The sequence below is a fragment of the Apodemus sylvaticus genome, chromosome 6 (genome assembly GCF_947179515.1).
Source record: "Apodemus sylvaticus chromosome 6, mApoSyl1.1, whole genome shotgun sequence".
NCBI lineage: Eukaryota > Metazoa > Chordata > Mammalia > Rodentia > Muridae > Apodemus > Apodemus sylvaticus.
The window spans coordinates 85,445,905-85,461,055 of record NC_067477.1 but is presented as its reverse complement, the minus strand read 5'-3'; the positions used below and the strand labels follow the sequence as shown (position 1 = coordinate 85,461,055).

The 15,151-nt window shown below is 34.9% G+C and overlaps 1 protein-coding gene across 1 annotated transcript in view; it reads left to right on the top strand.

Moving 5' to 3' along the window:
• The window catches only part of Dgkb (diacylglycerol kinase beta), a 750,451-nt gene that overhangs the window by 339,642 nt on the left and 395,658 nt on the right, over nt 1–15,151 (top strand). Inside the window, exons 17-19 of the mRNA XM_052185925.1 lie at nt 7,878–7,963; nt 9,609–9,698; nt 12,618–12,778. Coding sequence (XP_052041885.1) covers nt 7,878–7,963; nt 9,609–9,698; nt 12,618–12,778 — 337 coding nt within the window. The remainder of the gene's footprint in view (nt 1–7,877; nt 7,964–9,608; nt 9,699–12,617; nt 12,779–15,151) is intronic.

Here is a 15,151-nt window from a genome sequence, read left to right as displayed (position 1 = left end):
GAATACCACTCTCTTATAACCTTGTTTATTATTAATAGGTAGGGCATAGAGGAATAAAATTATATTTTCAACATGAAACATGTACTTTTGATTTCATAAATATAGACTGAACTAAATTATCATTAATTTGACCTCATTAAGTTATTAATGCCATCCTCTTGCAGTGACCTCTTTTTTCTCTAGCAGCATGGTAGTAAACATTGGACTCCAGAAAGCAGAGAGAAGCTGAATAAGCTTTTGTGCCCCCTCTTATATCAAAAGCAAGCAAAATAGAAATTAAAATAAGTCTTATTGTTTTTTCCCAAGAACTATGAACTAGGTACTCAAATAGTTTGTTGTCTTAAAAATGAATAAAACTTATACCATGATAATATATGCAAAATCATGTTAATAAAACACAATCCGCATAATCTCCCAGAACTGTAGTTGTCTAGAGTTCTGATTGTCATCCAAGACAGATTTCCAAACACTGAGAGGTCTATCGTTGCCCTTGGTGGTAGGCTTACTCTAAGACTTATGTCACATTGTATTATATCTGGTCTCCTATGAATAAAGCAGCAATAAATATAGGTGTGCTAGTTTCTCTCTGGTGGAATATGGAGTTCTTAGGCTATAAGATCAGGAGTACAATGCAGACACACACATATAAACACATACACACACATATATATGGATATAAAACTCTATATAACTGTAGTTATATACAGTTGTATCAATAGTTATATAAAATTGTATGTTATACAGGTATATAGAATATATTAAATATTGTATGTATACACATAACATTTTATTTTTCACAATATATAATATATATTAGCATATTATATTTACTATGAAATATATAAGGCATATATATAATAACATATGTATAATATATAATAACTTTGTATATTCAAATGACCTTTCCTCATTTAGACTATAGTTTTCTGTGCTTGCATGAAATATGGATTCTTTCCTTTTCTCAATTAAATTTTCTCATTGAATGTTTATTTCAATGTATCATCTCATAAACATTAATATACTCAATAAGAATTGTTCAAATTTAGCCAGGCAGTGATGGCACATGCCTTTAATCCCAGCTTGGGAGGCAGAGGCAGGTGGATTTCTGAGTTCGAGGCCAGCCTGGTCTACAGAGTGAGATCCAGGACAGCCAGGGCTATACAGAGAAACCCTGTCTTGAACGAAAAAAGAAAAGAATTGTTCAAATTTTTTCTTTGTGATTTTAGTTTATAGTTTTTTCTCTCTTTTCTATGTACACATTTATTTTTAATAACTAATTCTATGTTGAATGAAACCTCAAAATTTTGGAACTTGTAAGAAATTCTTACCTTTAAGACTGGGTCATTAAAATATTATTCCTTGACTACTTATTACATTGTAAAAATTCTAACACTATATTAGTTATACATAATTATAGACTTAATTATGACAATTGCACATGGATGCATGGATAACATCAATCTCCCCCACTACCACACTCCTTACCTCCCACTGGCCACTTTTTCTGTATTTTTTATATAACCTTAATTTTGATATTTGATCTTTATTACAAGCTGTGTTGTTCTTTACATAGAGGTTCTTTAGAAAATAGATGAGGCAGGAAATAAACATATCTTTTCTAGATATAAATAAAATAGACTCCCCAAATCATTTCATTAGTTTGCTGCTTCACCGGGATGTTTTATGAGCTAAAATATTCATAACCACATCCACACTATGCCTGAGGTGCAGACCTGAACTTACCTGGGAAACTGTCCCTCTGCTGTATTCCTAAGGAAGCTCCAATTGAGCTGTTTTGTCTTTTTCTCCATCTTTGCCCCACATTTACCTCCCATCTGCCTCCACCCCTGCTTCTAGCTATACTGTCCTTGGTAATCAGTCTGTCTCTGTCGCTTTCCTCTTTCAGGACATTGCCTACTCCAATCTACAGAATATCTCCATTAATTGAACATCCTTTGTGATTCATGAATTTCATAAATCACCTTTCTGCTCTGCTTTGTTCCCAGTGCTATGAGATATTTGCATCATATATATGATGAGTGTGTAGCATCTCCTTCCCAGAATTATCTCTCTTATTCTGATTACCATTTTTGAGGCATGTGATGTTTGAGTGTTTTACACAAGTGAACTCTTTCCTAAGGATAAATATAATTGACTGAATAGATTACTTAAAAATGTGTTCACTTCTTTAAAAAATGGTTTATATAATGAATGAACCTCTCTAGTCTTTTTAGAATAATGTTTTCTCCCACATAATTTAAATAAACATTTATGACACTTCTTAAATAGACTCCAATTGCTACTTTTATGTCAAGCAAAACTATCTCATATACATGTAAAAGAGCTTTTGGGTTTTTTATTGAAACTACAAAATATAAGTAGTTTATTATCAGATCACCACTGAAATTTTAATTAAAGTGTATTTGAAAAATTAAAATAAAATATAAAATTATTAAAATAGGGAAATTAATTTTATAATGCTCATTATAAGTAATTATATCATTTATCTTTAGTAATATACTTTGTAGATTTTTTGTTTTATATACTAGGACTTAATATAAGACAGATTCTGTTTTAAAATATACCAATAGTCTATACACTCATATCATATATAAGACATGCTTCTATAAGTGAATCCTTGAGACATTTTGTAACTAGCAACTTGGAATTTATATAACAGATCTCACATATTTTGTTGTTTTCTTAATTTAAAATATCATCTTATATAACAAACTTCCTACCATATTTTTATTTAAATAAAACCTCTCTTTAATCAGAGATTATGACTCTTAGATATGTCTCTTGTTACAGAATCATGTCAGAGGTGATGCTGTCATATCACAAAATGCCTTACAAAACTCACGAAGAGTGTACTGAAATTCAACTCAACTTTACCACAACTGTCCAGGAAATAAAAATATCTGTTATTTCCCAATGGAAATGTGATGTTTTCTCCACACTTCTTCACACGGGTAACCATAAAATACAATGTGGGCAGTGCTGTAGCTTTTCTACAATTAAACATATAGGTACATCTGTCTTTTCTTTGGATGCTGGAGGAACTCCATTTTAAAATTTTTAGATCCAACTTAAAGATTTATAGATCAATAAAGGCTACTGTAGTAAATAGCACCAACTTACTTGCTTTATACTTGAGTTTCTCATTTGAAGTCATTCAGATTTCAGTTGTTATGTGAACCAGGAAACAAAAAATGTTAACACTGAACTTTTATTATTTAGCCAGTTAAACAGTTGGAATAGCAGTTAAAAAGTTGTATATCATTGTTTGTAGATTGTTATTATCTAGATATCAAAAACACTCTAACAATAAAGAAAATATTCTAACAGACATATCCACACAAGTAAATATTTAAACATAAATACTGTACGCTCATATGTATACATACATACACATGCACACACAAACTCAATATCAAACACACATCACTAACTCCATTCATTTTTTTTCATTCTTATTATAAAATATAATGACCCAGGCAAATCCAAGAAACAGTCATTTGTGCTTCAGTTTTCAAAGGGAAAATCTGTTTTTGTGCAGAGAGCAAAGTAACTTGAAACTGAGAGATTACACAGATTACAGAGGCACAGTATTGGGGTTTTTCTCAAGACTATGTCTCCAGGTCATCTCGGAAGCCACATGTATAGAATATCAAAATGCAGTTTGCCTAAACATGAGCTGAGTGAAGACAACAACAATAGATATGGTGAAGTGGTTAGGAGATACACCAGAAGACTTCAACTCTTCATACAGTTAACTAAGGAATGCTGAAAATGAGAGAAATATGTCTTCAGGGGGAGAGGTTATATAATACCAAATGGTCAGATCTGAAAACATACTTACACGTAATATTGTATGGACTAAACAGGTCACACTTAAAAGTGTGTATGTGTGTGTGTGTGTGTGTATACATATATTTAAAAGAGAATGAAGAGGTGTATATGGAGGCTTAAGAGGGAGAAAATATAAGAGAACAATTTTATATTATAGCATAATCTCAAAACAAAATGAAGAAAGACCCTTCTTATTCTGTGAATGAAGTTTTTCTGTAGATCAAATATGGTTTTCTAATACAAGTTTTTCTGTGGTTTAAGTGTAACGCTGATGGGCTGGCAATAGTTTGAAGCCAATGAACAATGACAGAAGAATTTCAAAAAGTTCAAGCATTGACAGTTTCTATTAAATAGCACTATCCCACTTCATGAGAAGCAGAAGGAGGCGCACATCAATAATGATTAAAGGATTTTTTCAGCCTCCTATTCAGTGATTAAGTGGAATGAGGAATAAATGAATCATGAAAGAAAATTTCATGGATTGAGTGGATTACTAAATTTAGTTAAAGGCCAACTTTTAAATCCATTTAGCATCCATTTACAGAGGGTAAGCTGTCCAGATAGTTACATGGGATTTGTGTTTGTGGATAGAACAGTGCTAAAGAACCAATTGGTGACAATTTTAAGAGTCCAATCCTGAACTACAGAAGACACAGCACCATGGATTAGAAGAACAGTGGTGAGTTTGGTTGGTTAGAAATCACTGAAGTAAGACATGGGATACCTGTTTTTGCTGGCATGTTTTTGAACGCCATTTAGCCTCTAATGTCTTCAGAAATACAGATGAGGGCCATGGTATGCTACAGAAATGTAACTGGAAAAGCAGAGTTATGAACAGTTACAAAGCACATTTTTCAAGCTTTTATTTTATTGGTCATTTTATTTATTTACATTTCAAATGTTATCCCCCTTCCAAGTTAAAGTCCCTATCACTCCCCCTGTCTCCCCTGTTTCTATGAGGGTGCTCTCTGACATAACCCCTCAGGCCTCAGAGTCCTAGCATTTCCGTATATTGGGTCATCAAGCCTCCACAGGACAATGGGGCTCCCCTCCGATTGATGTCAGATAAATTAATTATCTGCTACATATGCAGCTGAAGCCATGGTTCATGTGTACTCTTTGGTTGGTGGTTTAGTTCCTGAGAACTTTGCGGTTCTAGTTGGTTGATATTGTTGTTTTTTTTTCTTTTTTTTTTTATTAAATTTTATTGATATATTTTTATTTACATTTCAAATGATTTCTCCTTTTCTGGACCCCCACTCCCCGAAAGTCCCATCAGCCCCCTTCCCTCCCCCTGTTTTCCCACCCAACCCTTCCCACTTCCCTGTTCTGGTTTTGCCCTATACTGCTTCGCTGAGTGTTTCCAGAACAAGGGGCCACTCCTCCACTCTTCTTGTACCTCATTTGATGTGTGGATTATCTTTTGGGTATTCCAGTTTTCTAGGTTAACACCCAATTATTAGTGAGTGCATACCATGATTCATCTTTTGAGTCTGGGTTAGAGGTTGCAAACTCCTTCAGCTCCTTCAGTCCTTCCTCTAACTTCTCCATTGGGATCCCCATGCTTAGTCTGCTAGTTGGCTACATGGATCCATATCTCTGTTGGTCAGGCTCTGGCACAGCCTATCAGGGGAAAGCTATCCCAGGTTCCTGTCAGCAAGCACTTCTTCGTATTATGAATAGTCTCAGATGAAATGGATCCTGAGGTGGAACAGTCTCTGGGTGGCCTTTCCTTCGGGCTCTGCTCTACTCTTTGACACTGCATTTCCTTTAGACACAAGCAATTATTAATTAATATTTTTGTGATGGGTGGTGGCCCCATCCCTCAACCAGGAGAAAGAACTATTATAGGAGGAAAAGGGACAGGAGAATATGCATGTTGTCAGAAGTTGCTAAAATGTGAGATTGGTACCTAGGTATTTTTGTCACTGTACATAAGACAAGTATATGAAATGGTGCAAGAATGGAAGAAAATAATTGTAACATATATAATAGAGGGTAAAGATGTACATCATGATATGCAAGGAAATGAAAGAAAGTTATTCAATAAATATCCATGGCTTTTATTAACAGATTGTGGGTTCAGTTAAATTCTATGCATTTTAAAATATAGTTCTATATTGTTTACATAGATCTGAAAAGTACCATTTAAAAAATTTAACTTAAATAAAAATATAGCTCATAATATATAAAATGATTATTAAATTACACTAACAGACACAAGGTTTGGATTGTACTGCTCATGGAGATGGTCACATGTCTCCAAAAATAAAAAAGAATCTATGATCTATGGAAATGTTCAACTATGTTCTAAACAGAGACACTAGATTACACACACACACACACACACACACACACACACACACACACACACACACAGAGAGAGAGAGAGAGAGAGAGAGAGAGAGAGAGAGAGAGAATATCAAACTGCTATTTATGCTCTTGAAGTCAGGTTGTAATATTCAAATGTACTTAGTACTCAAGGGGATTCAAGGAATTGGATGCTCTTTTTGACTCTGGGAATTGACTCATTAAAGCAACAAAGTATATGAACAAAGTAGAGTATATGGTACTCTAAAGTAACCTCACACACATGCAGATTTTCACAGAAATGTGATTCAGATAGTATCTAGAATAGTAATTTTTTAATAGTAAAAAACTTGGGTTTATAAATTTCATGTTACTGGGTACTGAACTCAGCTCCTCACACATGCCAAGAAAGTACTGTCTATACTGAGCCACTTCTCCTGCCTATAATACAATACCAGCCATAGTCTAAAAGGTCAAAGAAGCAAATTATTTAATTTTGGAGTCCATCCACTCATATCTAATGTGAAATCCACCATAGAGCCCGATTCCATATAGAATCCATAAATATTTTCATAAAGAATTTCATAAACAATCTTATACACCTGAAGGTAGAGAGAATATAACAAATCTTTCATAAATTTTAGAAATTGAGTTAAAAGATTTAAAATAAACCTAGTAAAACCTTCAGTTTTGTTAAAAAATTGTACCCCTAGATTTTCTAGCTTCTTCTACCATCAACACAATGTAGTCCCTCTGTCTCTTTCTGTCTCTGTCTCTTCTTTCTCTCCCCTTTCCTCTCCCTTTCAAATACATAAAATTCTGAAGTCAATAAAATATATAAGATACATAATGAAGTGTTCTAGATAGCTTTTTGTATATGAATATCAATGTGTCGATATAGAGAAAAATGATCTGAATGGACCCATGCCATATTGTTCCCAACACTGATATGTGGCACAAAGAGGAGGGGGAACTAGCTTTTGCTCTGCTTCCATTCTTTATTCTTTATGTGCAACAAAATAACATGTAAGCTGGATATATTCCTTGCCTGTGTGACTTCCCAGAGGTAGGTTGTGTTAATGAGTACACTGCATGCAATGGCAGCAGGAACAGTGGGCATTTAGCACATCTGACCCAGCAATTAAGCTTGAGCACTCATGGGTAATAAACGCTGTTCAGCAGGTCAAATGACAAGGTCAAGTTTGGCTTCTGTATTGGCAGATTGAAGTCATAAGGATATTCTGAAAGTTAGAATCCTAACTGCAGCCTGTATAATTTTTCTGTGCAGTGGAGAATGAAAAGTGTTGAACACATTGTATTGACTGACATGGTAATCATATCTACATAACTGTTTCAAAACAATGGCTGATGGATAATACAAGTTAAAGAAATCATATAGCCTATGCTAGTGTGTATTATGTGTGTTTTTATTACACCTAGGAGGATATCAAAATGAATGTTATAATTTGATATTATATATTTTTAATTTGGCTGTTTGTAAAAATTATATACTTTACAGAACCTCGAATATATAAATTATATATATATATAATATATTCACAAAATATATTTTAATTATATATAAGATATCAGTGAAAATTTAACACAAATATTTTATAAGTTAAACGTACAATTTCTTAAAGAATAAGCTAAGATTAAAAATGAGGAAGTCCTCCTAAATATAAAACATGTGCCATAAAATACTTATTTTTCAGGTTACACTTTTTTCGCGATGTCCCTGACTTCAGAGTTTTAGCATGTGGTGGAGATGGGACTGTGGGCTGGATTTTGGATTGCATAGGTAATGAAGACCTGTGTTTAATGTGGCTTGCATGAGACTAGTAACCTCATCTTCTGTTCTTGTTCTATCAATCTTTCTGTTTACCAGTTATCTGCAAGTATTTAAACACTGATGAATTCTGAATATTTTGTTTTTCTGTTCAAAGGTACCCCTTGTTTGAACTTATTAATAGTTTAAAACATATGATGAATTGGTATTTAGAATCTGGTACATTTTAAACAAATATTTACTTTAAAAAATTTTTAGTCTCTGAATTGAGTAATTTTTGTTTGATAGAGATCCTTTCAAAATAAGTATTAATTCAAACAAATTGACAGAACTTCTTTTTTCCTCTTAAAAAATGAAGATCAGAACATTCTGTCTTGTTAGAACTGAAAAACATTTCAAATTGAAATGTCATGGTGGGAGTGGCAGGCACTAGTCCCAGCCTGGGCTCCCCTCCCCAGTTGCCTATGTGCCGTTAGTCAAACAAAGTACATGTTCTCATCAACAATTTTCTTATTAATCGAATAGTGATAGCCTACTACTAGTTTAAGAAGGTAGCCATTGAAAATTCTATTATTAGCATTCTAACAAAAATTTAAAATACCTTTTATTAGATTATTTAATCATTTATAAATGATTCCTCTGAAAAAGCTAAAATTAAAGAATTATAAAAATTTCTGAACAAATACATAAGTGGTGAAACATCTGTAAGGATTTTAACATGAATACTGGTAGTTTTGGCTCATGTATGTCCCAAGCTTATTGGTATTGCACTGGTATCCATACACTATCTCATCAACTGATTCATACACATATAAATAGCCATAAAAAATCACACACATACACACACACACTCACACACACACACACACACACATACACTGATATTATAAGCTTAGGAAAGAAAATATATTTTGGGGATTCCTTCAAGATATGTGATGATTCAAATTAAACATATGGAATTTTGTTGACAGATCTCTACTGTTTGGAACCTAAAGAACTTTATGATATAAAGGTAAAGCTAAAGAAACAATAAGCAAAAACACCTGATTTTATCAGGTCAGCCAAGTAGAACGCTCTTTTCCGTTTGCTTTTAAATATTGAAATAATATAGATAGGAACACTTAAACTGTGTTACTAACAATCATTCACTTTAAGAATTCACCTGTTCTCAAATATGTTAAACTGTCTGTGGAGTTGATATTGCAAAAGAAATGTATATAGGAGCCTACTTATTTACCTGATGATATGTTTTCTATAGGTCATATACCTTTCTCCATCAGGATTTTAATAAGGATAAAACATAGGCAAACATACACACAGCAAAGACACACACACACACACACACACACACACACACACACACACACATACCATAGTCATTCATGAACATACATACAGGGCATGATTCTGAGTTAACTCAAGATATTTAAAAAATGTTCCTGATGTATGAATTATAAAAAAGCTGTTACTGCCTAAAGAATGGAACTGATCTAATACTTCAGTTAGTACAACATAAAAACACTACCATTTGTAATTTGGGTTTATAAAATCTAACTTGTAGTTGTTTAAATGTACTCGTGAAATTACTAAAGTTTGTTTACTTGTTAATATTGCTATGTTTGGGTTAAAATAATGTTTACATTGTCCCATTGCACAGAAAAGGCCAATGTAGTCAAGCACCCTCCAGTTGCTATCCTTCCTCTTGGGACTGGCAATGACCTAGCCAGATGCCTGCGGTGGGGTGGAGGTAAGCCTGCTGCTATAGAGTTCACCTGAAAAGCAAGAGAATGCCTCTAATACTGCACAGTGGTTATCATGTGGTTATAGTAATAATAGAGGTGTTTTATGCTTACTAAGTGTATTAAAAGTAATCAAAAGTTTGAAGGAATTGGTGGGTTAAGAAGTTTAGACTGGGTGATAGGCTTTAATTAAATATCAATTACAGATTTGGTCTTGGGGAGGAAAAGTTTTCAAAATGTCTCTGATTTTGTTTTTTCTTGCTTAGAAAATAAGATACACATTTAGAACTCTAAGGCAATATTCAGACTGTTAATTTGCTATTATCTTCTAGTATAGAACGTAGAGATTATTGCAGCCTAAAATGGATCGTGTTCAAGGGTTATGAGTAGACACAAGACAAAATACTATTTCCTACACTGAAATTATGACCAACGTCATAAAATTTTTAAAAACTAAAATTGGAAAAATAAACATTGATGAGTTACTTTCCCAAGAATTAATATACTAAGTAGTGTTACTTGGAATTTACATTATTATAACCATTGTTATCTATACTTGTGTATAAGAGTGAGAAAAGGAAAGACAAATAATAGAAATACTAGTTGTAAACAAAGTCGGGTGCAACTCTTGAGTATTTTTTGAAATTTCAGTTCCTTTTTTTTAATTGGACATTTTATTTATTTATATGTCAAGTGTTATTCCCAGTTTCCCTTCTGCAAACCCCCTGTCCCATTCACCATTACTTTGCTTCTATGACGGTGCTCCACCCATCCACACCTGCCTCACTGCACTAGATTCTTCTACACTGGGGAATCAAGCCGTCACAGGACCAAGGGCCTTCCCTCTCATTGATGCCATAGAAGGCCCTTCAGCTCTCCTTCAGTCCTTCCCCTAACTCCTCTATTGAGGTCCCTGTCCTCGGTATGATGGTTGGCTGCAAGCATCCGAATCTGTATTGGTCAGGATCTTGCAGAGCCTCTCAGGAGACAGCTGTATCAGGTTTCTGACAGAAAGCACTTCTTGGCATCAGCAACATTGTCTAGTTTTGGTGACTGTGTGTGGGATGGATCCCCAAGTAGGGCAGTCTCTGGATGGCCTTTCCTTCAGTCTCTGCTTCACTGTTTGTCCCTGTATTTCCTTTAGACAGGAACAATTCTGGGTTAAAATTTTAGACATGTGTTGGGTGTCCTTGACCTTCTATGGTGGTGGTGGGGCATTGTGGGGGAAGGGGAGGAGTGGGGGGCATGCCTAACCTCTGAATATAGTCTCCTCAGATTCTCCCTCCCCTTTGTGGGATATTTCAGCTAATGTCATCTACGTGGGGTCCTGGGAAGCTCTTGCTTTCCTGGCATCTTGTACTTTCTAGTTGCTACCCCCAGTTCTCTATCCCCCATTGCTACACTTAAGACTTTCTAATAACAAATGAATTGATCCCAGTAATGAAAACCCTCACTCACATGAGGAGAACATTAATGGTCACATTATCCTGTTGTAGACTTCATAAGCAGAGGGAACCAGATTGAGTGTCTAAGGGCTCAGAAGTGGTAAGGAGCTTGTCTTATGCAATTTACTGTAGGATAGTGGACCAAACAGAGTGCACATAAAGACAATGAAGTCAAGGAAGACTCAAAAATACGTTGCTGAAGCATTATAGCTGCCCAATGATTGCCAGATAACTTCAGATTGTACTAAAGAAACAATTGTTCAATTCTAAATAGTTTTGTATCTAAATACACTTTGAGATATTTGAAGCAGTCTCCAAAGACATTGTGAATCAGAAGCCCTTGGGGAGCTTGTTAAAAAAGAAAATAGTTAACCTTACCCTCAATATGCTGAATGGAAATCCCTTGGGAGGGACCTCAGGCAGACAATAGGTCATTTGGAAAAAAATAAAAAAATAAAAACCTTCCATGTAACTGTAATTAGAACAAAGTTGACAAGTTTTGTTGGATATATGTCTATCCATCTGTTGTATTTTTATATAAACAGAATTGAAAGCTAAATATAAAAAGACCACATATTCTATTAGGCATTTTCAAATTTATCTTATAGTAAAAGGATGTTATTATTAAGGATAAATTAGGATATTATCAAAGATAAAGATATACACATTACAAGATGCCTCTGTTCACCAGTTTGCATACATGTGTATTGGATAAAGAGAAGGAAGCTATTGATGTGACATATTGTGACTATGGTAAGAGAATATACTATCAAATCAAATAGGGGGAATGGATATTGACCATCCAGAGCTAATTCAGTAAAGTATGGATTTAGTACTTTAAGCAAGGGAAGCCTTAGTGATAAGAACAAACATACATACAAACAAACAAACAAACAAATATAATGCATTTGTAACTCATTCTATGAAAGAGCAGCTCTTCACACAGGATATGTAGGTTATAAAATTCAGGCATCTGATGCTTTATGCTGAAGGACAGTTTCCAAAATGTTCTCTGAGTTGTAACCATGTTGATATCTTAACAACCAGCTATCCAAAAAGCATGGGTGTACTAACAGTAGATAAATTATGAAATAGACTGAAATATGCCAAAAATGAACAGCTTATTTTCTTAATATTTCTCTTTGTCACTAGAAAAATACATGAAGAAAAGGCACAGATGGAAAGTAACATGACAACTCAGTTTGTGACTTCAGCAATAAAGTGGATGGAATGTGGCATTCTTTTATAAAAGGATGCTTCAAGAGAATAGAATTATAAATTAAACTTAATCACAATTTAATGAATTGATACAAAGATGTGAAAAGATATGTGATAGAAATGTTTTTGACAGTCGGGTTTTTAACATTAAACAACATTAAAATGAATTAGTTCACTTCAAAATAATTCATATAAAAAGCAAACACATATAAGTGTAACTCCCTTTAATTGGTTTGCTGTCTTCCTATAACTTTTTTTCATTAGGTTATGAAGGTGAAAATCTTATGAAGATCTTAAAAGACATTGAAAGCAGCACAGAAATCATGCTGGACAGGTGGAAGTTTGAAGTCACACCCAATGACAAAGATGAGAAAGGAGACCCTGTGCCTTACAGCATCATCAATAACTACTTTTCCATTGGCGTGGTAAGATTTGCCACTACATTTTTTTTCTTGTCTTAAATAGTCAACTAAATGTCCTAATCTATGAAATTTTACTGATTATAAGCAATTTATGTTAACATTTTGTTAGGAAATACTTTCTTTCAAAATTTGCATACTTATATTTCTGTCCAAGTGCCTGTGTATCTGTGTTCCTTTTGTGTGCCTGCTACCCATTGAGGGCAGAAGAAGGTATTGTATCCCTCAGGTGAACTATATTTACAGATGTTTGGGAACCAAGATGAGGTGCTACAAATCAAACCCAGGTCCTCTAGAAGAGCATTCAGTGCTCTTAAAGGCTGACCCATCGCTCTGACCCTAGAATTGCCTGTTCTGATGCATAATATGGCTTTAAAAATCCCTTCTAGGGAGACTATTAATAACTGATAAGTTTCTTGACTTAAACAAAGTAAATCCATTACTTCTTGCTTGATTGTTTCTATTACCAAATGGAGCTTAGAATGATTGAAGGCTTAAGTATACAATACTGAGTATAAGAAGTTTTCATGAAAATATATAAAATATATCTTATAAAATCAAAAGAAAAAAAAGCAGATCACATACTCCAACATCTCAGGACATATATTACCATTCCAAAAATCTCAGAGTAAGGAAATACTGGACCAAAGCAAGACCATAAAGAGGGTGGGCAAACTACAAACTCAGCATTTCTATGCATGATGTCTTTCCAGATTTCTAATTCCTTTCATCATTGTTGCTCCAACACAATTCTTTCTCTTTGGCTGATTCCACTTCCTCTTAGTAGCTTTTCTTGGCAGGTGTCTAATAGCTCTGGCATCTCTTATATCTTGGAGTATCCAAGGCACCTTGAACTTACAGTTTCTCGTTCCAGTTTCTAGATCCATTCATGATCTTTAGGTTCCTCCAAAGGGCTTGTGTCATTTCTCCAGCTCTGTACTCTGTAGGACTCTAGGTTTTGGTTGATTCCACTCCAGTGCTGTTGCCATTATTGGTGATTATCCCATAGCACTGGCATCTCCAATTCAGTGGAGTTTTCTACTGCAAATAGTCTTCACCAACAGATTCTCAAAGGATATATTCATAGTATTGAGCCTCAACTTATCTGCAGTACCCTTTCAGTCCTGGCCTGTAAACTGCAAAAGATGCTGCAATTTCATCAATAGCATTCCCTGGCCTCCCACAGTGCCAAGCCTCAGCAACTTTCCATGACCCTTTCATGGCTTGAAAACCAGTACTACCTGTGTGATTTTTACACATTAAAAAGTCCAGCTGCAGCACAAGGTACAGCGTTGGCTATCTCTGAAACACAGCTTCCTTGTGCTCTAAGAAAACACTTCCTAGAAGATTTCGCTTCAGTAATGCTGGTCTCTTCTTAATCTCTGCTAATTTCTTAGTTCTAACTAACCGGCATGAATTGACCCAGTAGTCTCTTCTATTCTTAACTCTAAAGCCAGAGCCACATAAACTATAACTGTACTATGGAGTTCTGCAGCTTACTGGTGCTGAAACCTGGTTCTATTATATTCTTATTCTATTACACCTTTCATTGCCTGGTCTTGACTGTCCTGGAACTAGCTCTGTAGATATACCTTGAACTCAAAGATCTGCATGACTGTGTATCCTGAATGCTGGGATTAAAGGGATGTGCACCAGCCTGGGACTTGCACTTTTCTTCATCTAGAACTTGCTCTGACCCAGGCTGGCTTTGAACTCAGAAATCTGCTTGCCTTTGTCTCCTGGTTTAATGGTGTCTACTACCTTACCTTGGCCAAAGCTTTTCATGGCCACTACCCCTAAGACCTTGATCAACAGCCTGTGTCTTCTAGTCTAAAGAACTAGATCACAAATGTGCCCTCCATTTCTGGATTGTAGTTCATTCCAGATTAAAAGTCCACGTGGAAACAATAACCAGGTAATATAACACCTAACATGACATATCTAGTACTTGTTTAACTGCACACATAACATGAAGCTTATCTGTGTGGGATCTTGCCTGAAGATTGCAACTCCCTTAATCTCGTTGAATACAGGATTCAGTTCCATTTCACTTTTTACTTGATAAGGTAACCCCTTATTACTTGATTCATACATTTTGTAATTTTCCTCTCAAGGCTTGCTATACATAATCAAAATGTTCTTTATGAGAGTAAACCAGAGGACACTCTGTGCTGGTCTTTTCTGAGACTTCCTTTCTCTATCTATTTTTAAAATTATTTTATTTATTTATATTCTAAATGTTGCCCAACTTCCTGGTCCCCCTCCAAGAGTCCTCCATCCCATTCTCCATCACTTTTGCCTCTGAGGGGGTGCTCTCCCCACCTTTCTCCCCCACCCCACCTCACTCTCTCAAATCCCCTTTGATTTTATAAGGGATTA